At 41.0% G+C, this 23,806-nt stretch overlaps 1 protein-coding gene across 2 annotated transcripts; it reads left to right on the top strand.

Moving 5' to 3' along the window:
* The first annotated feature begins 691 nt into the window (after positions 1 to 691).
* Positions 692 to 21,895, top strand: EXOG (exo/endonuclease G). Of its 2 annotated transcripts, none has more exons than XM_084507657.1 (6): positions 692 to 922; positions 2,037 to 2,186; positions 5,502 to 5,641; positions 7,279 to 7,355; positions 10,068 to 10,185; positions 21,310 to 21,895. In XM_084507657.1, exons 1-6 carry the CDS (start codon positions 775 to 777, stop codon positions 21,766 to 21,768), a joined length of 1,092 nt encoding a protein of 363 aa, XP_084363783.1. In that variant the 5' UTR covers positions 692 to 774; the 3' UTR covers positions 21,769 to 21,895. The 2 variants fall into 2 exon arrangements, with proteins under 2 accessions (XP_084363783.1, XP_084363782.1); XM_084507656.1 differs by having other exon boundaries at positions 10,068 to 10,200; positions 21,319 to 21,895.
* Positions 21,896 to 23,806: the final 1,911 nt, after the last annotated feature.

Raw genomic sequence — 23,806 nt, 5'->3', positions numbered from 1 at the left:
CAGCATGTGAGGACAGCTGGATATTCACTGGTGCAACTGTTAGCAAATTCCCTGCTGGCACAGTGCTGTGGGGTCTGTCACAGGTGGGGAAATGGCTTTGGTGTGAGGTATGGCTCAGAGCAAGTGTTGGACCTAGAATTGTAGTGGAGCTTCCACTTCACGTTTTTTCCCCCTTCAACTTCAGCTGAATACCCTAAAAGATACAGTGAGGTTGGGGTGGACATGGAAAAATATTGAAAAATAATTTTTAAAAAAGAGTTTTTTATACTTGTGCCAGCATGGTGAGGAATGTAATCCCCCAAACATGAGGCAGGAAAGGCGTGTGCTCCACTTCAAAGTGAAGCATGGCAGGCCTTCTCCAGGCAAGTGATGGTGGGGAGTCCCAGCCCTTGTATTTTGGCATTTTTCATTGCTATACGCATCACTTTTCAGCAAAAATACTGCTTTATTGGAGCTGGGAAGGAAATGCTTATAGGTGTGGGTGCCTATGAGGGGTAAACATAATAATAATCATGCTGTCAGATTCCCTCATGAAGCACCTGATGTCCAGTCACCAAATGGCGGCGCTGTCACCTGCCTGGGGACTGGTTTAAGCACACCTCTCCGGGCTGTCCCTGTGAGGGCGAGCCCTCTTTTATTTTATTTTTTTAAGCTTTCGGGGAAATCCCGTTTTACCCTTTATTAGCACATTATTCTACTGAGGCAACGCCACCATGGCGGGCTGACAGAGGGCGCTGCAGCGCGGCGCCGCCATCCTTCCTCTCTCCCTCCGCCATGGCGGCTCTGCCTCGCCATCGCCGCTTTTTGGGAGGCTTCGTTTGCGGGGCCGCTGCGGGAGCTGCCGCGTCTTGCTGGGCAGCCTGGAGGCTTCTCCGGAGCCAGAGCCAGCCGGAGCCGGCCCCCGAGCGGGTCCTGCCGGAGGGTAAGAGCTGAGGGGGCTGAGGGGACGCGGGGAGCCCCGGCTCCATAGCGCAGCGCGGGGCGGGAGCTGCTCCGCCTCAGCGCGGCCGCGCTCTCCACAGCCGCCCGTCCCCCCCCCCCCCCCCCCCCCAGCCGCTCCGTTCCCCCTTGGAGCTGCTGTTTTTTTGGCTGCTTCCTCCGTGGAGTGCCCGAAGTGGGCAAAGGAGGGCGGAGGGATGTTATATTGGGGGATTCAGGGCTGAAAATGGCGCTATAAGCGCGGCTTCCCGCTCGCAGCCAAGCGGTGCGTGAGGGGAGGGGGTGCCTGCGGCTGACAGGATGGCTGACCCTGTGGGCAGCTGCAGCAGCCCTGCGTGGTCTGGTCATTTGGCATGTCTTTGTAAAGATACAACAAACACACCTACACGTATGTTTACTTAGAATCCCACAGTTCGGGCAGGCCATAAATAAATTTCAGCCTTTTCCCCCCAGTTTCCCTAGGGTTTCAGGTGTGTAGGGAAGGGGTATTGAGGGTGCCTCAGGGTGTGGAGGGAGTTAATGTATTTCTCTGTAGTCTGAAGGCTTTAAAAGTAAGTAAGGTGGATGCAAATATTCCTCCATTAGAGAAAAATGTTTTAAAAAAAAAACTTACGGTGAAGTTTTCCTCCATTCAGCAGCGTGTAACTATTCCTAGTGATGGTAGGACTTGTCCTTAACACCCTGATTTGCAAGGGGGAGTCTGATTTCTGGCTGAGTCCCTGAAAGGGGCAATCTGTGTGTTGATACCCTGTGTCCTGAACTCCTCTTTGGCTGATGAATCCCTAAATAAATGATAGTTTCTCCTGTAGAGGCCAACCCAGAGTAATTGCTGAGTAAATGTGTGCAGGCATTGCAGTGAATGAGTTAGTCCTAGAGCTCAGATCCTCCTGTGAGGGCATGATGGAAAGCACAGCTGTTTTTTGGTGGAAAGAAGTTTCACTGGATTGCTTTCCTAATTATTTTTGTCTTTAATTGTGGCAGTAATCTCAAATAGCTCCCTATACAGTATGTCCACATCCACAGAGATGCTTCTCTTACTGTCTTGTTTCTGATCGCATTTCATCTTTGGATTGCTTTCTGTTTATTTTTCTCTTCAGAACCAATAGAAGACTCTCTGCTGGAAAAATATGGATTCCCTGAAGCTGGAACAGAGACCAGATGTTACACAAATCATGCACTGTCTTACGATCAGGCAAAGCGCGTGCCTAGATGGGTGATTGAACATATTTCAAAACAGAAGACACTGGGTATGTAGGTGTTTATTTACTTAGATTTACGGCACTGAGAATAGGTTTTGCAGTTCACAGGATGCGGACCCAGGAATAGACTGGGAGAAAAACCCTGTAGTGATCTCTAGGTATGACTTTTTCCAGCTATTCACAATCTTACTGGAGGCAGTAGGCCTCTGGATGGATGTCAGCTCTGTTACATTTGAAGGCTGATATTGCTAGTGAATTAAAAGAGATCTGTCACTGCTGGTTGACAGGTCTCTTCAGTATTCCTTATCTTGCTGGGATTTGTCTAGTATTGCACATATAAGACAGGTCTGCATGACACAGCCCAAGGGCTGAGTGTGAAGGGGAAGTGAAGAACTAGAGCTACCTTCCATGAGAAGAAGTTTCTGTTGTGAATTTATGAAACAGTCTAAAAGCACCAGATCGGTGTAGCTGAATCAGTATAAACCTTCTAAGTCATGTTGCAGGAGGGAAGCTTAACTTCTCTCTATTAAATATGAATGGATGGAGAGAAAGTAAAACTGAAAATTAAACTTCTTACCTTATTCAACCTGAAAAATTCAGTCTCAAGTCCCTCAAATTGTTCTTGCTTCCTTAGCTAGTGTAGTTATTTCTGTGGGACAATTTATGTCAGTTGAGACACTGCCCCAAATGAGTCAATGCCTTTAATAACCAGACCGTTTCACCTATAGATCTTGAAGAGATTTGCTCAGAATGTGAAGAAAAGATGAATCTCTGTTTCTGAGATAAAAATGGAGCAGAGGGCATCAACAGTTATAATTGTTCAAAGCTAGATAATGCATAGCTACTCGCTGCAGACATTACCTACTTTGATGCAGTTCTGTTGTATTTTCTGACGTGCATTATCTAATAGTCTCTTCCCTGTTCTTTATGCAAGACAGGCTTAGTGATTTTTGCTGTCAGTGCTGAGTGAAATGTGAATGGTATACAGTCATTATAAATCAAGTTTATAGCATTAGTTCAGCTTTTATAAGGTGAATTATTAGTAATGGATAACTTTATAATTGTAAAATGTTTTATGAAAGCAGTAGCCCTCTAAATATATCTTTATCACTGTCTTCAAATTACCTTTCAAAATTAAAAGCATGATCCTGAAAATATTTATAACCCACCCCTAAGTAGCATCATTGATTTCTCTTCTTTCTGAGAAGAAAGCAGTAGTTCCAGGCTTACTTTCAAGCAGGCCTTAAAAGTTGAATTGTTAAAACTTTTTCCAAATGATCAGGTACAACTAACTGCAAATTGAAAATATAGATCTTGAGACATTCAACTCAAGATTTATATATGAGAGCTATTGTAAGTGAGATTTGGGGCATACCTGTGTTGTTCACTTAAGTGTTTAAAAAGCACAGTGGGAAGGCATTAGCTTTAAATGTAAATGAGGTCTACATGTAATTACAGGAGGAATCCTCCATTTTATCAAAGCAGTGGACAGAGAATAAATCATGATATATTTTCCATTTTTCAAGTTTAATTGATAAATTATGCTTTGTGCTTTGTCTTAAATAGTGAGATGAAGTGTATTTTTTTTTAAAAAAAAAAAAAAGATAATTCTGTTGATTTGCATGCTGATAACATCATCGGTGTTGCTTCCTAAGCATCGATCCTGTGTTAAACTATTGTACCACATTCTTTACCAAAAAAAAAACAAACAGAAAAGTGAGAGCTCCTTCCTTTTACCTGCGCTGCATAAAGATGCTTTGACCGCTCTCCGTTTTGCCATTACTTCTGTATTACCTCCATGGACATATGCACAGATGGCCAGTGAAGAAGAGGAAATTGCTTACATATACTGGTTTCTGATCTGCATTATCTATATGTCTGCACATTTCCCACTCCTTCCCTTTCTTGTGGTCCTTAGATATTCTTGGATAGAGAAGCTGCCAAGTGGAGAGCGTGGAGCACAGCATGCATAGGGTGTGTATGCACTCAGTAATATCACTGAATGTGTGTGCACAGTCAGCTGTAGAACACTTAACTTTAACAACTAACAGTGGTAATCATTGAAAATTGCCCTTCATGTTTTATTGCGAGAGAAAGTACTTTATGAAGTGCCAAGTTTGAGGAAAATTCTTGTGTGCACAGATCCTGATTCATGCTTGAATGAAAAGAGAACATGTAACGGTCCTCTATATATTGCGTGTGTGAAATTTTGCCTGACACCCTGAATTTTATGAAGAAAAATCAGTATGCTGGGGATTCTTTGAATTATAGTGGCATTTGGGAAAAAAAATGTGGACAACAGTGATGGTGCTTGAAGCTCTCCCACCGCCTGCGTGGCCCTGTTGCACAGACACAGCCAAGTCAGCCCTTGGGTGTTCCTCAGCTGCCTCCATGGCACACCTTGCTCGTAATGGGTGTTCATGGATGGGTCCAAGGCTGTTCCCTAAGAAAAACGGTGTTTTGTTGGAGGCTGTCAGTGCCAGAATAATTCATGCAAGTCTTCTGGCCATCACCTTTTCAAGGAAGCGGCTGATTTTGGGATGAAGTTTTCTCAAAGTTGCAGCCTGCTCTGAGTAACTGCTTTCCCAAGGAGCAGACTGGGACTTCACACAGTGCAGGGACACAAAAAGGTGTATGCCCACGAAATCTATAAAAAAGCCACAGGCTCCCTGGCAGACATAGCAGCTTAGTTTGGGCTGCCATCTCTGGAACAGTTCAGCTAACTCCTCCCACAACCCTCTGCAAAAATAAACATAAAAACTGTCTTAAAGAAGACTTAAGCCAGGTCATTTTTGTGCATCATTTCCAAATGTCTGGAGAGGCAGCAGGGGAGTCCTAGAGAGGGGCAGGAAAGCTCTTCACTTAATTCTATGCACGTGAAGAACAAATGACTTAATGTTCTCTGGAATGGCCTTATTACCAGTGGGAAGTTTATAAAATAAAGCCATTCCACTTCCAGGCTAGACTTGGAAAAAGAAGAAATGCTTCTAGTGGCTCAAACATTAAAAAATGGAACTGCTGCTGGTGAGGATTTGTGTATCTTAATTGTCCTAAAAAGAGAATCTGTACTGGTTTATATCTTTAGCAATCTTGCCTTTAATATTAGTGTGCCTTTATGATAAGGGTAAACTATTTTTCTTTTGTTTTTCTCTATAAAACAGTAAAAATGCAGTCTGTGGTAGGGAAGGGTAGTGGGAATGGAGGTAGGAACTGGAGCATGGATCTGTAAGGAGAATTCTTCTCTTGTATGGCTGAGGAGAAGAATATTCAGATTATTGTGTTGAATCCTAAAGTGTGGGCAATTTGGTGAGATGTCCTGTTGTTGATAGTTTAATGATAACAATCCAGTGTGTTATTTCTTAGGCAATGCAGACCGAAGGCACTGTAAATTCAGACCAGATCCTAACATCCCTCTAATGTTCAGTGCTGTCAATGAAGACTACCTTGGGAGCGGGTGGTCGCGAGGACACATGGCACCAGCAGGAGATAACAAATTTTCAACAGTAGGATTTTTTTATTTATTTATGTTTATCGGAAAGGGTAAAAAGACTCCTAAGAGTAACGTATGATGTTCCTTTCACTGTTTTTAGGTGGAATATGGTCTCATTGTTGAAGCACAGACCTGATTTCAGACTTAAAAGGTCTATTCTTGATTGAGCACTGTAGGATGCTCATGCAGTCTAATTCAGGTGTCCAAATTGAGTGAAATTTAGAGTCTCAAATGGGAACAAAGAAGGTGAGAACCTTCCCCAGCCAGACCTCACAAGTGTCTTCTGAAGCTCAGTCAAAGGGAGACAAGGAGAGATGACTTCATTTCAGCCAACAGGTGCTGAAATGTTTAAGGCTAGATTGGGCAAAGCAAAGATACTGTTAAGTACTGCTCTACATTGGCAAGAGGATTGACTGGATGATTTAAAAAGCTTTTTTTCCCCTTTCTGGCAATGTATATGAGGTAAATTAGAACCTTTTTGCCATAGTTCTTTCAGTCTATAAAATGTCTTCACCTGCCATTGGTTTGAATTGTAAGAAAAGCATGCCCTAATGCCTTGGCTGACTAACAAAGCAGCCTCAGATTTATTGGATCCTCATGCGAAATGTGCCTAATGCAGGCAATTTGTCAATTAACAAGCAGTTTGAATTTGTATTTCTGCTCTGCATAGTAGTATGCTCTGGGGCAGAGTGAGAGCACGCTGGCATGTATCGGATCAAAGAACCAGTCGTTTTATTTCTGCTGGAAGTGGCTTGCTGGGAGGTTAGTTGTGATACCTGGGCAGTTCTAGCAGATGAGCTACCTGCACAGAGAGATTCTCTACCTGGTTTGAAATGCAGTGAGGTAATACAGTGTTTCCAATACAGAGTTATAAAACCTTAATTTCACGGTTTAATTAGTGCAGGCAGTGTTAGCCCATTACTGTAAAAAGTTCTGTCAGCACCTTCACTTTGATGAAGAAGTATCTGAAAAACATTGACAGGGACAGAACCTGTGAAGATTCTGGGTAAAGATTTTGGATTTTTTTTATACTGTATTTTCCTGCATATGTGTAGTTGTAGCCCCAGGTCATTCACATCTCGAGATATGCAAGCTTTAATTCAGAGAGGTTTCTGACACTTTTAAAGCATAAAATTAAGCAGGTATGTAGCTGTTTGCATATTATGGTCCCATCATTTCATTACCTGCATCATATGTATTCGCAAGATTGTAAGATAGAGATGAATATTCTGTCTTTTGTTCTAACAGAAAGAAAAAGCTGGTGAATAATCACTCAAATAAATGAAAAGCATGATTGAAAGCATTGTCCCCTTTAAAATAAAGAGTATCTAGTTGCTTCCAAAGACAGTACAGTATTGGGAGTCTGTTAGCATGTTAATTACTACCATGCCTCTAGAATTGGACATTCTTGTACTGTTTCTGTCCAAAAAAAAAAAAAAAAGAATAGATCCAATTTGCAAGGTTTGCTCCTCAGTTTTACACCTCTTATTCCAAACATTTTTGTAGATACTCTGACTCAGCTCTTGTCTGACCTTTTATTCTGATAATGGTAAAACTAAACTAGAAATGGCTTCTGATCCAAAAACTTAAAAAATGTGTTTACAGCTCGGATGTTTCAATGAAATGATATTATTTTCTTTCTTCATGCAGAGAGCTATGGCTGAAACGTTTTATCTCTCTAACATTGTGCCTCAGAATTATGAAAATAATGCTGGATTTTGGAACAGGTGAGAAATTACTTATAAGGAATTAACTAAATGAAAAATATGATCTGTAGAGATCATGTCAACCTTCTCTGAAAGGTAACTCACAGTCCTCACAATGCAAGAGCAGTATAATGGCTGCTTTAGCTCTTTATTCAGGAAAACTTTACAGGGCATTTATTTAGAATAAAATCATTTATTCTGGCTGATGCGGGTAAAGGTACCAGGCTTAACATTTCTGTCCTTAAGGAAAAATAAGTAGGAGCAGGGAAAGGGTTTAGATCTAGTTTTAACATCTCCAAAAAATCACTTCCAATATCAGAGTATCCACATCTCTGTACGTGGACATCTGTTCACTTTGAATAAGAGAACTGAGTGCTCCCTGCTGAGCTGTGACTACTCCAGGGCTTTTTTAGGTATTTCTCAGAGTGCTGGCTTCCAAGTAGCAGTCAGGCAAGTTCTCTGTTGTTTGTGAATGCTGGCTGGATCAGCTGGGAGGTGAAGCGAGTGGAAGTAAATCTTATCTTTCTTTATGTAGGGTTTTTATTCTGTCATCCCCTTGAGCAGAAAAAAAGCCTAATAAAACGAGCATTCATTCTGTGCTTCTTGCATAGGGCTTAAAGAATGTGAAGACTCAGAAACAGGAGGGGAGAATGATGAATTTCACAAGGCTCACTCGAGGGAAGGTTGGCAAAATCGTGTACAGTATTGTACTAAAAGTATGTCAGAAATGCATCATCATTCAACGACACGCACCTGCTTTCCGGTTTTACAAGAGTGCATATAAAATCATATGAGGCGTTCAGTAAGGTTACACTATTTTATAGACAAATAAAACGCTATAACATTTTAAGAGATGTTTCTGTTTTGTTTTAATACCTCGAGTATTTGAGCGTAAAATTTCCTTGTACTGAAGCTAAGCGCTGGAACCAGTTTAAGGCTGGAAACCCTCCTTATTTCTCTGGAGCAGGATTGGTGCCTGATCAGGAAATCATGGGGAGTATTTTAGAATTTCCCCTGCCACTATCAGCCCCACAATTTAAGCTGCTGTTACCACTTTCTACCAACCCCAGTACCTTATCGCCATAGTTTAAGTATACAAACCGGGTAGTTGTGTCACTTGTTTCATCAGTCACTTTTTAAATGTTACATAGTTTTAAGGGTACTGTACCTCATATGTGTTGCATCCCTTCCTGTCTTCAGTACTCCCTTCCTTTCTTGATTTTAATCACTTCTTGAATTGTCTTTTGAGGTGCAGACAATACAGCTTAGACAGTTTAACAGTCTGATGATTTTTAAAGTGGTGTTTGCCCTCCAGCTGCGTGTTTTTGCTGCTTTCCCAGTTCCAGCTCTGATACGTGCCTTACTCTACAGTGAGTTGACTCCATTTACTAACCCAGTTAAACTGATCCACATTTTGGTTTGGTTTGTTACATTTCTGCCAGATTTGAAAATCAGATCAACGGGTGAGATGAATGCTAGAGCCAGCGTGGAGTAGGACAGTGCAGCTGGGGCAAAAAAGGGGAGCAAGGGGAAAGAACTGCAGGACTGTCTTTCAGGAAACTTAGATAGTAAGATATTAGATTGGTTTCTTGATGTGGTCTAACTGTTCGTTTGTCATTTTTTTCCTACCAACGTGCTTCTTTCTTCCCTTCTGTCTTGAGTGTAACTTCGTGGTTCCTGTAGTCTGATCTCTGAGCAAAGCTAATGAGAGCGGAAAACAAAATTAGCTTGTGGTCAGTGCTTTGGCTTGTCACATGGCAGCACACTATCACCAAAGAAAAATGGGTTAATTCCTGCTAATTCTGATTTGTGTGAGCTTTTTTAACTTACTAACCCATCACAGGAAAAAAAGTCTGGTTTTGGTCAGGGTTATGGACAGGTGAGGTGTGCTAAAGTTGGCCCAAGTGAGAGGTATGAGGAACAGGAGGGAGAAGGGGGAGAAACTTTCCCCCGTAAAAGCAGACCTATTATCTGGGGTCGGCTGTCTCATGTTCTGGTCTCTTTGTCCATTTGAGTGAGGTACAGTTCTGCCTTTAGTAAAGGCCCAGTAGGTGCTCACTTTATGTAATTTCTGTAACACCTGGGGTGTTAGATCAGAGTGGTTACAATCTCCCATTTTCTGTTATAAAGCTGTAATCTGGAAAACTTTTTATTTGGGGAAGTATTTTATGCTGTAAACTGAATCAGCTAGTTTAGAAAACAAAAAGAACGTTAGTATTTCTGGAGTAACTCTTTTTAATTAGTTATATATCAAAAAAAGCAATAAGTAGGCTTAGCAGGAATGGCACGTAATAACTCTGGAAGTTCTTTGAGCTACAGAAAGAGCTGCTTGTTCAGGACATGGATTCCTTGGGGGATGCATACACACCCAGTAGTGTGGTAGAACCATTTGAACTAAGAATGCCGCAGGCTGTTTAAAACAAGCGTCCTGCTAATCTAATCAATAGTTATCTTTCTGGTGTCAGGTATGGGATTAAGTAGAGAATTCAGATTTTCGAGTTAGGTGGCAAGGCTAAGGAACTATTTTCAGATGGGTGTGATAACACACACCTATCTATACATAAGTGAAACTGGAACAACAGGGAAGTATGGCTTGGGCCTGTGCTTTACCTTCTTTGGCATGTCAATCAGTCATGTGAGTGTGAAGTCCTCTTGCCCTTCATAGTCTGTTTTGAAGTTTGTTGTGTTAAGTTTTCCCAGCTGGCTCTACTCAGTCTGACAAATATGTTTCAGAATGGAAATGTATTGTCGGGAATTGACCGAGAGATTTGAGGATGTCTGGGTAGTTTCTGGACCTCTGACCTTGCCTCAAACAAATGATGATGGAAAGAAGAGTGTTACTTACCAGGTATGTACTGGGTTAATTGTGCAGTGGTTATACTTTTTTAAATTACTATTTAAGAACAGGTTTGATATCATTGCAGCGTGATAAAACAAAGTTAAACATCCTACTATGTACAATATGTCCAATAGTAGTTGGGACTAATTCATTAGAAATATCTTGCCTACGTGTTAAAAATATAATTTTAAAATGATTTGTTTTATTTACAATGAGAGAACTATTGAATGTCTTCATGATTTGCAGTAAAACTATAGTCTGACTTCTGTGTGACAGTGTCTAAGCAGAGAGTTAGTGGATTTTGCTGATTTGAATGCATCTATGCAGTCACTAATGTATTTTTTAGAAACACGGCACTACAAAGGTAATGGGGGCTTTTCAAACCTATTTAGGGGATTGCAATGCCTGTGCTCTGCTAAAAGCAATTTCAAAAGCAGTTCCTTGGTGATATCCCATATGTATCACTTAAAATCCCAGTTGCAAGGCCTTATCTAAGAACAACAAAGTCAGTTGAAAGACTTCATTCAAGTTCGGTAGGTTTTAGGTGAATGCAGTATAATTGCTTGTCCATTGTACTGATACCTATTTTGGTCCCCCATTTTATTATTTGTTTTAAATACCCTGAAGATACAGGTTTGATCAGGCACACTCTCTATTATCGCTGTTAGACAAACAGGAAAGGTTATCATGTTGAAAGGTGAATTTATGGTTGCTTGTCCTAACTTCTTGTAAGCATGCTTATAGACATCTGTAGGATCTGTAAGGTTCCTCGAAAACCTTACTATGCTCTTCTGCCCCTACTGTAATGACATGTTATTGCTGTTTTCAGTTGTTGAGTGCTAGCAAGCATAATGCAAATAATAGGGTATTTTGCACCTCTTGAAAAAAACACTTCTCCATGAAAATAAATGCTCAGATGAACTGCAGCGTCAGCTCGTGAGTGATTCAGCTGTCCAGCTAGGTCTCTGAGGAGCAATGAATGAGCTTGCTATAAAAACAAACCCTGTAGCTGAGGATTTGAGAGATGCTAAAGAGCAAGATGTTCGGCTTTCAATGCTAGCTTGTTTAGCAGTGAGATTTAGGCACTATTTCTCTGTTCTGAATGCGCTTGGAACTTTTTTTTGATTGAGCTTGGAAATCAGTAGTGACAGAATGTAATTTTTCCTGTTCACTTTTACCTGTTTACTTCTTTAAAACCTATCCCTTATATCACCCACACGTCTATAACCCTGACTGTGATGAAATCACTGCTTTGGTTTTTGTTTCTTTTTTTGTTTGTTTCCCTGACAGTCCTATGTTACGCACATAAAAACGCAATAATTATAGTTCATCTTTTTCATGTTGGGTGGCAGTTGCAACCTTCAGTTACAACCTTGTATGCAGGTGCTGATTGGCACATCCTTCCACGAGGTCCTTAATGAAGTAGTGCAACAGAGAGAACCATCCATGCCGGCTTGTTTTTGTTTGTTTCCTTGGCTTTTTTTCTACTGCTATAGAAAGATACATCAGCCCACAGGAGTCCAGCACGTACCGGTGACAGTGTGAGGTATGTGGCAAAACCACGTAGCTGGGAGCAGAAGGGAAATGTTACTTTTCAGCAGTGTCAAGCTGACCATTTGGCTCACTGTCACACAGAATGGTACCGTAAGAGTTCTCCAGGTTTGCACATAGCTTGCTGGAATTTGTTTCCTTGTAGTTGTCAAGATAATGCATTTGTTTACCATTAAAAATACAGTTCAGTCTTACATTGCAAAGAGCTAAAAATCCTGAGCAGACTTGAAAATTTTATAGGCTAAAACGATTTTCCAGGAAGCAGTTAAATCATTTATCAACTGCATCTATCAACCGTTTTGGTTTAATACTGCTCATCTTTATTTTTTTTTCTCTAGAGAAAGTGTTTGCTTAGAAGAGGAAAGATTACCTTTTCTAAAATACAATTATGGCTCTACATTTTGGTTTTGAAATGTAAATGTTAGTATTCCACAGGTAAAAAATAACGGCAGGCACTGCATCTTACTGCCTTTATTCGAAGTAACTCGATATCAGGATCTGGTGCTGGAATAACAGTGGCACAAAATGTCCGTGCTGCTTTGATTATCATATCGTTCTGTTCTTGTCCGTTGCCAAGATGTCTTCATCATCTTTGGGTTTGATGACAACTCCGGTCTTTTATGAATGTTTTATCGGTTTTGGTCTTAATATAAACTATGAAGTGAAGTTCAGTGTGGAGTTGAAAAGGGTGGAACAATCACACTCACGTGTTCATTTCGCCATTTGGCCATTCATAAATCCTTCAGTCAGCTTCCTAGGATGAGATTCATTATATAGATTGATTTGTATTTAAGCTGTATTTAAGAACAGATAATACTGTCAGCAGGTGGAAAAATAAAATGTTGATTGGGGGTGAGGTTGGGTTGAATATGCAGTTATTTGAGTTGGATCCTGTTTGGGTACACTTCTAAGAATAAATAAATGCAGGCTGAGGATTGTTTGGTTATTGTGAGATTTCTTTATAGTATAAGTGCCTTTGTTTGCCATTGAAGCCCTCCTTTAGGGGGAGAGAGTTCAGAGTAGAGTGTTGAGGGATTTTTTTGGTTTTGATTTATTTTTTTTTCCTCCATCCATCAACACGTACTCTTAGAAGAGGGAACGCAACCTGTCAAAACAGTGAGGAGAAGTTCTTTTCAAACATACACAATTGCTGTCATTGCCATTGATTTTGGTAGTCTGGGCTTCAGCCCCTAAAACGAGAACACTTAAAATGTTTGCAGCTGAATGAGATGGGAAGGTACCTCTTAGCCATCTTTCAGGAGCAAACCCTGTAAGGTTCAAACAAGTGACTTAGAAATGAAAGGCTTTTAGACCTCATTGTTTGGGCTTATGAAGCTGATGTGGGAAGGTGTCCTTTTTTCTTTGTGTGTGCTGTTTAGGGAAAAGTGCTGTAGTGTACACCAAAGTGCTGAAACTCACAACGTGTCATCTGGCAACGTAACTGTTAAGGCTGAGCTCCTTTCTGATGCTGTTCTCATCCTACAAGACTAGAGGTGTAGAAAAAGAAAACACACAAGTACTACTGTGAATGTGTCCACGTTGATTTGCTTCAGTTCCTCTCTTCAATTGTAGTTTTCTTGTTTTTTGGCTAAAGAAGTGATGAAATATGTATCCGTGGCTTTACAGGCTGGTGTTTTTCTCATCAGACATCTAAAAAGGTTATTTTTAGATCACTATAGAGGAAAAACAGAGCATCGGTCATGGCATTGTTCCCAGTTCCTGTTTGGACTCTGGTACCATTTGCTGTTTAATTCCAGAAAGGGAATTAACCTTGAACTCCTTAGATGCCAACGTTGTTCTATCTATTGGCTGAACTTGCTGTATCCTCAGATATGTTCTGTCATTTCATCTGTCTCCAGCAGTGGCTTTTATTGCAAAGAGTAGATTGATGACCACGCTTGGTATCTGAAAAATACATTTTGAGAATGTATGTAAAATAGAATGCCAACAGGAAAAATCTGTTCTGTGTCGTTGGAGAGGCAGATGCAGGTTTTTCATCTTCGTCCAGATCAAATCAAAATGACATTGTCTCGTTTTGTATGTTGCTGCTCTCCAGTGACTGTCACTTTGGTGTTTTTCCTCTGTCAGCAGATTTGGAGTTGGAAATATAAATTTTGCAATAATTCTCCTGCATGGTGCTCAACCCTCCGCTCTCTTATTCCCTATGCCACTTTAGTAAATGTTAATTTGAGAAAGGTTTCCCATTAAAGTAAGTATGGTTTAGATAACACTTTGTTTATTGCTTGAAGACAACATTTTCCTGTACTTTTTAGTGAGCTCGTTCTGGAATCAGGTCTACGGTTTAATTTTCAAAATGGAATGGCTGCTTTCCTAAGCTGGGCCAGAGTTGTACAACAACTGAACCAGAAAATACACTTACTTGTCATCTATTTCTGTGGCAAACAAGTCCCCGGGACACAAATCACACCTCTCAAATCTAAGATGGTACTTTATGGTTTCTGCAGTCAGGTTTCAAAAGCAGTAGAGATTCTCTTATAAGTTTCTTAGGCAGGAGAGCAGGAATCTTTGTTAAAGGAAGAAATAAACCTGGGGGTTACTTGTTGGCTTTGCCAAATGTGCTCAAGGCTACACAGACACCTAGGGGATGTAGGTCCATTATACACGTCCCATAAAACCTGCGTTCAAATGGGTAGTTACTAGATCAGCTGGTGTAAATGACCAGAGCGCTGTCAGCCCTAAATTTAGACATGATGTACAAGTGAAAATAATAGACGCTGGGTTAAGATTGGAGGAGAAGAGACACCAAAGGTGCAGGGTAGATTTATGGGGTTGCTTTTATTTAGCACTGTAGCACTCCTGAAGGTTCTTTTATTATAGGAAGAGTGGTGATAGGGGCTGTGGTGGATTCAGTGTTAAGTATAACCTAAGTGGATTTTGTGGGAGTAGTAGTCTGTCATCATGTAAACATGGCATTGGAATGCCTGTACACATCCTCTTGATTAAAACAAAGAAAAAAAAAATATGGTGGAGCGTGTCCTTTAATGCTGTAATTGTGGTTTTAGGCAGAACTTTTTTTTACCATCTCTTGTTTCCTTTTTTTAATTTATTTTTTTTTAAGATTGCCAGATTTGGCGATAGCAAAATGACCATAACACTTTTTTTTCAGAAATACGTATATTTGGAGAACTTGGCTGTGCGTTTTTGTAAGAGTTCATTAATACATTTTTATCAGTACTGTTTTCTATTTTCTGTGTTACCAGAACTGCCTTCACAACATTCAGTTCTTCTCAATGCTATCTGATAGAGTTCTCCCAAATACTGGGGGAAAAAAAAAAACACTATCAGCAGAATCAGTGCTGCCTAACACAAATCCAGAAGGAATTGGAGTGAAGGCGGTTAAAGCTGTCACAACAATCAAGTAAACAAATTATACTGATAGGAACGGGATTTTTTTACGTTGCCAGATTGTCTGCTTCTATATAGAATTCAATATCAAATTATAATGAGCTCCTGACTGTCAAACACAGGGTCGTATCAGCAGGAAGGATACTATCTGCAATAAAACATCTGATGGGCCTGGTCAGTGGCATGCTGTAAGTTGCAGCTAAAATGAAATAAGCCTCTCTTTAGAGAGAGGTGCAGTCTTATTTTGTGTGATGGGAATGTCCTTTTTAATTCAAGAAATGCGACAGACGTCTTAATTTCGTTAGTGGCCAGATGTAGATGGAAGTGTTGTTACCTGGAGAATTGTACGTGTGCTGTTTTCAGTCCATCCAGGCTTGCAGCATGGCTTTGTTTTAAACTCAGGTTATTAAAGACAGGGTGGGATGGAAGAAATGGTTCCTGGAGTGCAGAGGGAAAATCTGCAGCTATCGTTTTAATGTCTTTGTGATGGTACCCTCTGATGCAAGGACTCTTCAGCGTGTGCTGGCAGTTAAGTCATGATTGAACGTGATTTCTGTTTACCAGAATCTCAGATAATTGCCAGTTGAGAGCTGGCACTCGCTGATGAAAGGCTAGTCCCTTCTGCTAATTCTCTTGGTTGATTTTCATTTTCTAGTCACTAGGTGGCAAAATACTACTTTCACATTCATGAGTCCTTACTTTTAAAAATTATTCCTACCCTTTCAAAAGAAGATAAGTTTCCTACTGCTCAGGGCAGCTGCAACCAGTACAATGTAAAACAAAGATATGATAAAGCTTGTTTCAAATGTCTAATCAGAATAACAGTTCTGCTACTGTTCTAATGCAATCTTTTAGGTATTCTGCCATTACGCCCTTTATGTCAGAATGGAATTTTCTTTCTCATAAAGCCCAAATTGTGATTTTTAGGGACTGCTTTTTCCTGTCTTTATCTGATTACCCCCATGAAGGTGACATTATTTAATGCCATATGCTTTAACTTACCCTGGATGCTGTTAGCAAATGCCTTCATTCTTTATTATGATATTTAAGCACTCTGCAGATATTATCAAATTTGTCCTTCTTCCAATTAAAAAAATAACTACAAGCAAGAATAGTTATGAAAAAATATTATGCAAAAAGCCAAGTTCAGGAAAATCCTCATCCAGTGACTTAGGTATGAGACTGAATTTATCAAAGTTCACTAAATTCTCCGTGTTTTAAGAAATCTTGTTGCTCCTGCCTTCATCTTTGTCTATCTGTGTGAGCTCGTTAAGTGCTTTAACTGCTGTTAGGTTTGTTGTTTTAGAAATATTTAAGCATCTCTAAATGTTAGGAATTGTGTGCGTTTTGATGGCCCATCCTTGTGACTGTTGTCCATGTTTAATTGGGCATAACATTGAGTATAACAAATTTAGACACACTTGCTGAATATCAATATCAGTGTCAATAATAATAATAATTAAAAAATAAATAAACACTATGCTGAAAATGGCATTGTCATAAAGTTGCATTATTAGATGACACCAGTTCAGTTACAGGGCTTCAGGCAGCACCAGATCACTGTGGAAAGCAAAATACAAGGGAATAAGCAGCTCCAAAAAGTTAGGGCAGTGAACATAAGTATGCTGAACAAATACAAACAAAAAAAGTGAAGTCATATCTGAAATTTCACATCAGTATCCCAAACAATGATGGGAAAGGAGTACATTTACTGCTGTAAAAAGAGGATTTTTTAGGTTTCGTGCATTTTTTTCCTTGTCATGAGGATGTTGGCAATTGGGAAGTTTTAGCAAAAGTTTACAGGAATAGAGAAAACCTTCCTTGTGGCCTGCTCTCAGCAGGGTGTGAAAGCACGTGGGACAGCAATGATTTTCAATATGCCATGGCTGTATTTTCTAGATTGTTGTATTAGCTCGTGAGATGTTTCTGAGTCACATACACTATTAAAAACTGCTGCTCTTTTCCAGCTGGGACAGATAGCTGTTGCAGGCATTGATTGCGAAAAGATCGTCTGCTGCCTGTGGATAGAATAGCACAAATCAAAGTCAGCTTCTGTATGGATAATCTTAACCCATTTTCCCTTTTTTTGCATTAGGGGCATATGTTCCCTGCCTCTCTTAGGCATGCATTGAGGATGGGTGATAAGGGGGACGGCACAGGTCAGGTTAGTGACTCAGGCTGCTGTAGTTAAGTGGGAAGATCCTCTAGGTGGCAATAGGAAATGACTTGTTGAGTTTGTTTTTCTTACCAGTTGCTTCTGTTGCAAACTTCACTTCTGCAGAATCACACATTGTTTCTCTCCCTGGCTGTTGGGCTGTGTGGTGGGACAGTGATGTGGATTCATTCCTCTGCAGCTTCTGTGTCAACTCACAGAGAAAGGCAAATTGTGGTATATTGAAGAACATAGTCATGGAAATATTACAGCATGCTCCAGAACTGCATTTATTTTTTAACAGGAATCACTGCATCACACTGGCAGCAGAGCTGATTGGTGATGCTTCCTGTGTGTGCTTCATGTAAGTGTTAAAGTGCAGAAAAATCTTTGTCAGGCATATTTAGTCTGTCAGAGAAATGGGGCACCCTCTATCTTCCTTCTTTCCTACCTGCAGAAAGAGCTGGTGGCAGAGCTTTTACACCCCGTTTTGTGTAAGGAGAGGACGCTGCCGTGGACTCCGGCCATTTGGCAGGCTAAAAATTTGTCTTACTCATTTTAACGGTATTAGAACTCAGCAAAGTAATTGCAGAAAGAGTTTATTGCTACTCAGAGGATACGGTATAAAGCCTGTGCGCTACTTAAATTTTATTTAAATCCTCAAAAGAGAGCTTGTGTGGAACTGAAGTGGTACATAAATTGCATGTATGGCCATTGCCTGTGCTGAGTTGAGTTTTTTAGAACTGCTTTTCTCAAAAAAAAAAAAACCTTCCTTTTTCTGGAAGTAGTCCTCTCTTTCCTTCTTTTCCTCCTTCCTTCATATACAGTGCATAACTGTGCATTATTTTGCATAGAATATATAGAAATATATCGGGGGGCTTAATACTGCATAAGCGTAGGGTCTGTTTTCCCTTAACACCCACTCCAGGCATTCAGCATTTCCATTTCGTACCTAACCACTCTCTGTGCAGCTCTGTTCATTCCCTCGCCTTTCTCTCCACCCACTCAAGTCCTCAGCCTCAATCCCCTGTTCCCTCTGCTAGCTCGCTCGCACACATTCACCTGTTTGTTTTACACATGCCATATATATCCCCTAATTGGAGGTACTCCCAGCAGCTCCAGCTACCTGATCACCCTTCCTCTGGTCTTTTATACAACAGACAGAGGATGCTGGTGTGTGTTTGTGCGTGGGAGGTGTTGAGGAGCGGAGAGGACAAAGCTAAGGAGGACCAAGGTGTTATGCAGGTATTTATAGCAGGAAAAAGTTTGCAAAGAGCCCTGGAGAAGGCAGCGCAGGCACAGGAATGATGTTGATGAGGGGTTGCTGGCCCAGGGGAATCTGGGGAGCAGGGTTTGTTCTCAGTATTGCCTTCTCTGGGGGGGGACACAGCAGCTTCAGGGTGCAGCACAGCTGTGCACAGCCTCTTCCTTCTTCTCTGCCCTGCCCTGGCAGCGTGCAGGAGGTGGGACTGCAGCACAGGTTCTGCAAGTTCCCTTCTCCACCAGGAAAAAAAGAGCTCCAGCCTTCAACAGCATCAGTCGCTGCCTGTGCTCGGGTGAATATGGAAATATGAATCCCCTCCTCCTCTCCCCATGGGGGCTTTTCATGCTGCTTAGCTCCCTCCCTCCCACCCCCAACACATTGCATGTGCTCCCCAGTTTGAGTGCCAGCTATCTCAAGCAGGTTACACCCCGACACGCCTCGTTTTTGTAGTTCAGTGTAACCCACCAGGTATAACAGTGGGTCGAAGCGTAGTTTTCAGAGTGTTTTAAAATTACCTGTACGTCAGTCGGCTTTGATTATTTATGCAGTTGATCCTGAGGAGCTGCAACTGTGGTTTCACCCACACTGAATGCTAAATGTAAAGTGCTTTGACACTCGGGAGCTCTCATTTCCCTATCAAGACATCTGTCGTAGAAAAGGAAAGTAGCTTTGGCATAAGGCATTTATTTATTGCTTTCCGTTTTCAATCACTGCTAGATGTTTAGGCAGAGCTTTATTTAGGAGAGTGTTGGTGGCACAAGCAAGATCATTTCTGTAGAAAAGTGTAAACTACAGCAATGCTGTTAAATAGCCTAGTATGGGGAAGGGGAGGAAATATCTGTTTTTGGTAACAGAGTAAAGAAATCTTAAGAGCATGTTTGTCAGAGACTGTAGTAAAGTTACTGCTACGTTGTTGTGCAAAACCTGGAATAAATCCTCTGTATTTAGAGGCTGGCCTTTCTCCTAAAGGTGCTTTTCTCTGGTTTCAGCCTAACCAGAGCTGGCATCAGAGGTAGAAGACACACGTCCAGCACTGAATGGTTAGAATAGACTGAAGTGAACTTTGTTTCAATAGCCACAGTCAAATTTAAATTTAAAAAATGTGTTTCCTTTTGCAGAAGTACCAACTACTCTCGGAATAAAGCATACGTAGGAAATATTTCTTCTGTGGTTGAGTTATACTGTATATATAAATCGACCAAGCATGTCTGAACTGATATACCAACTTAGCTTGTAAAATACTTGCAATTAATGTGATCAGTTGTGGCAGTGAAATAAATGCCTGCTTTCTCTGAAATTGTGTTTTAACTGCATCTAACAAAGGCTGTCAGAAATCAAATAAGCAGCCTTCGCTTCTGCAGGTATTGCAAGTACTGGAAATACTACCAAATTACTGGATTTGATGTGAAAACAAGATGCCTTTGTAGTTCTTGCAGGGAGTCTGTATCTTTTTCTTCTGCTGCCGTTAGAATAAAAGCACAAATTTTTGAGGGGTGGTTATGCAGAAGGGCTATGCAAAACTGAAACTTCTCCTGCGTGAACCTGTTGTACCTTGTTGGCACGGCAGACCCAGTTCAGCAACACTGCAGGAAAAAAAGAAAAGCCTAACACAATGCATGCATGAGCATCACTTTCTGAATAGAGATTACACTTATCTTCGACAGGTATCTTCCCTGGGACTAATTTTTGAGACAGGGTGGGGTATCTTCTGTGTAACGTATGTGTGTGAGTTTAGTGGACCTTGTGTGACATCAGATTCCTGATCATCCCATCCTGGTGCTTCAGTTAAATTCCTGGATCCTGATCCGATTGACACAGCAGGAAATCTATTACGTACAAGCTCATGAGTTGAATCATAGTGAATTCATGGAAGAAGCAGATTCATCAAATTATGCATTTTCTTTGGATAGACTTCCTTCAGGATACTGAGTCACCAAATGTACTTTATATCCAGATCCTCTCAAAAATGCATTTTCTTAGGTAATACAGCTTGTAAAAACATCCTGTATAAGGGTATTAGAGATACGAAAAATGACTGGCAGAAGGTAAGTAAGAGCTGATTTGAAATGGGTGTTAAAAGGTACGTGATTTGGAGCAGTCAGATCAGGATTCATGTAAAACGTATAGATCCAGCGTTACTGAAAACAGCGCTCAAAGTGTTAACAATGTGACGCAGCAGGACAAGAACCTCGACCATGCCTTCATGTCAGCTACGCTTACAGATCAGCACCAAAGGATTAGGGAGCTGGGCTCTTGGCTGACTCTCTGTTTCCAAATATGTTTTTCGGATTCGGTTCCAGTTCAGTTTCAGCTGTAACTGAAGTTGCTCTGGTTTGCAAGTGCTTGGGAGATTTAGGTTAAATTAATTCTTCTGCTGGAGCTCCTTGCTCTGGATCTCTACAAATATCTAGACAATGACAGGCTAATCTTTTGGCCTTTTGTCTGCATGGTTGTTTTTAACAGTGCAATGTGAAGTCAGTGGTGGTATGAGAAAGGCAGAGAACCTTCTGGGAGAGTCTTCTACCAACAGTGGCCAAACAACCCTGCAGTGAACCGTTCTCTGCCCTGCTTCTCCTCTTTGAGAAAGAGATTCAGAAATCAAATGACTAGCTCAGTCCTGACTGGCTGTATGAGGAGCTGCAATGAAATCGTGCTTTTCCACTTCAGCTTCTGGTCTGATAACATTGCACATGATTTCAGTGTGTAGTTATGTGCTGGGACTCCTTTTTAGAGGCAGTAGGATTGGTCTCACTTCTCTTTTCCCCTCAGTTGACAAGATCTGTGTCTTTTCTTTTGACTTGTAATTGGAAAGGATGATGTAGCTGTGCCATCCCACCTCTACAAGGTGATCCTTGCCAGACGGACCAGAACATCGACAGAGCCCTTGGTGCTGGGGGCTTTTGTGGTGCCAAACAATCCCATAGGCTTCAGTCACCAGCTGACTGAGTTCCAAGTAAATATTGAAGAGCTGGAAAAAATGGCAGGTTTAGTTTTCTTCCCCCAGGTGGACAAAACCAAAGATGTTAAAAATATCTGTGAGGTGGACACCTGTAAACTGATAGGCTTCAAGGAATTTACGTTGTACATCACCACTCGAAAAGTGCAGAGTGCCCGTACGTTGCACCGGTTGGAGAAAGCCATGTCAGAGTTAAAGGAGGCAGGAATTGAGCCTGATGAATATCTCCTAAAGCTTCACAAGAAGAAGGAGGAAGAACTACTGCAAGAAAAAGAAACAGCAGCTAGAGAGGGGAAAGCTGGTTGAGTACTTCTTTAGGAAGATGCTTGGGTTTTGTACTTTGAGAAGGGAGCTGAAGGCAAACAAAAAACAGAGCTTTATAAACGATCCTTTTCTAAATTGTGAAAACAATAAAGAAACATTTGGAAACTGATGGGTTTGGAATAATGTTCATTCTTGTGTAACACGATGCCCACATGTGCCTTGCTGCAGTGTTTAGGTATGGGAAATGAAAATGACTCCTTTTTGGCAGGAATAGATTACAGGACCTCCAGAAAAGGCTTTGTGCTATTTTCCAAGCTGGACGTCAGACTTGGGGTTTGTACGGAATCCCTTCTAGGAATATTATAAAAATAGACAGTAGACACCTTGGGAGTATAGCTGGAACAAGTCTAAATGTAATTCAGCCTGCAATTGTCTTTCAGAATGATGCTGTAGAAACGGTGGTAGTTTCTGGGATTTTTTAAGATTAGATTAATTTAGAAATGCTTAACACATTTAATAGAGGTTTGTAAGGCATAATCCAAATCCCTTAGAGTCTTTAGTTAGTTGTGACAAACAAAACACATTGTCTCTTACCTCTGCTGACCTTGCATGCTTTGGATACCGTAGCATGTCAGTAGCTGTCAACTGTTGTCCTCTGCAACAGGCTGCTTCCCATTGAATTCTGCAAATTTTAAACAAACCAAAACAGCTGAGGCAAAGTTCACACAAATTTCTGCCAGCATAGGTCAGGTCTCAGAAATTAATGTAAGCTATTTCACTTTAACCGCTAAGTTTGGACAGACGTGTTTTGTTGCTTATTGTTTGATTTGAGAGGTTAACGCTGCTCTTTTCATTTGTGGTGGTCACTTGCTGGCTTTTTGCCCAGCATCATAGGCTTTGGTCTGTCAGCTTTGCAACATGAAAGCAGATTGACTATAAATGCATTTCCACTTCTGTTCCAGCTGCAGCTGAAGTTGCTCTGATTTTCATCTTCTTGGGATATTTTAATATATTTTTTCATTAGTTTTGCACTGTGTATGCATCTTAGTTTCAGACATAAATTCGTGTGATTGTATCATGTGAGATTTTATGTCTGGAAAGAGTAAAAAAGTCAATATATAGAATATTTTTTTAATGAAAAGCATCTATATAAATTCGGAGTTGTGCAGTAAAAATACCTTTAATAGTTTTATTGTGAGAACTAATAGTTTCTGAGAAAGGGTCTCATGCCAGGCTGAATTGGGTTGCTTCCTTAAAGGATGAATCAGGAGCATTATTTGGCTATTGTGAATCATTGACATGGATGTTCTAAAAACTATATAGTTTCCTTCATCTCAGTTCAGTTGCACTATCCAAAAGCAGATCGCTATAATGTCGTTATGGTTCCCATGATACTTCTGTGTTTGCCAAGAACCCATTTACAAAACCCAGGCATTTAAAAGCAGAGAAGTGTGCCTAGCTAAGGACATCGTAAAAGCTTACTACCCACATAAATTAGAGACAGATTGGGCGAAATCCTGACAAAATGTTTGCTCATTTCAATTTTAGTCCAGAATTTTGGTTGTTAATCTTACTGAATGTAACAAAACAGTAAACTGCAAAACAACAACCCACCTCTCACTGTGTGGGATATAGATGTCAGTGTTACAGCCTGGAAGAACAAACTGCCTGCTGCTTCGTGTGTATTCTGAGGGCCTTGCATGTGCTTCGCAGGAGTCCAGGCAGCCCTTAGAACTGCCTTCTGGTGCTGTGGTGGCATCAGCTTCTGTGGAAAAGGTACCTGGTAGCTGTTTTTCACATCAACTTTCTCATTTCAACACTACCCAAGATATTTATGGTTTTAATTCCACCTTCCTCTTTGTCACTGAAGTTTTCAGCTGAGAGAATAGAGAGGTACAGATGCTCACGCACACCTAGCTACCGCTGAAACAGATCTCAGTGCCACAGGTACGTGTCCAACTGGCAAAAACTTGTGTTTGGACAGCACCAGTTGCATGTGAAGTACTCATCTCCCTGTTCTGCTGCCAGCTTGCTGTTACAGCAGGAGCACAAGCACTGAGGGTGGCTCTCCTGACAGAGG

Source organism: Aythya ferina (genome assembly GCF_964211825.1).
Source record: "Aythya ferina genome assembly, chromosome: 2".
Lineage (NCBI taxonomy): Eukaryota > Metazoa > Chordata > Aves > Anseriformes > Anatidae > Aythya > Aythya ferina.
The sequence above is the reverse complement of the archived record's forward strand: the minus strand, read 5'-3'. Positions and strand labels throughout refer to the sequence as shown.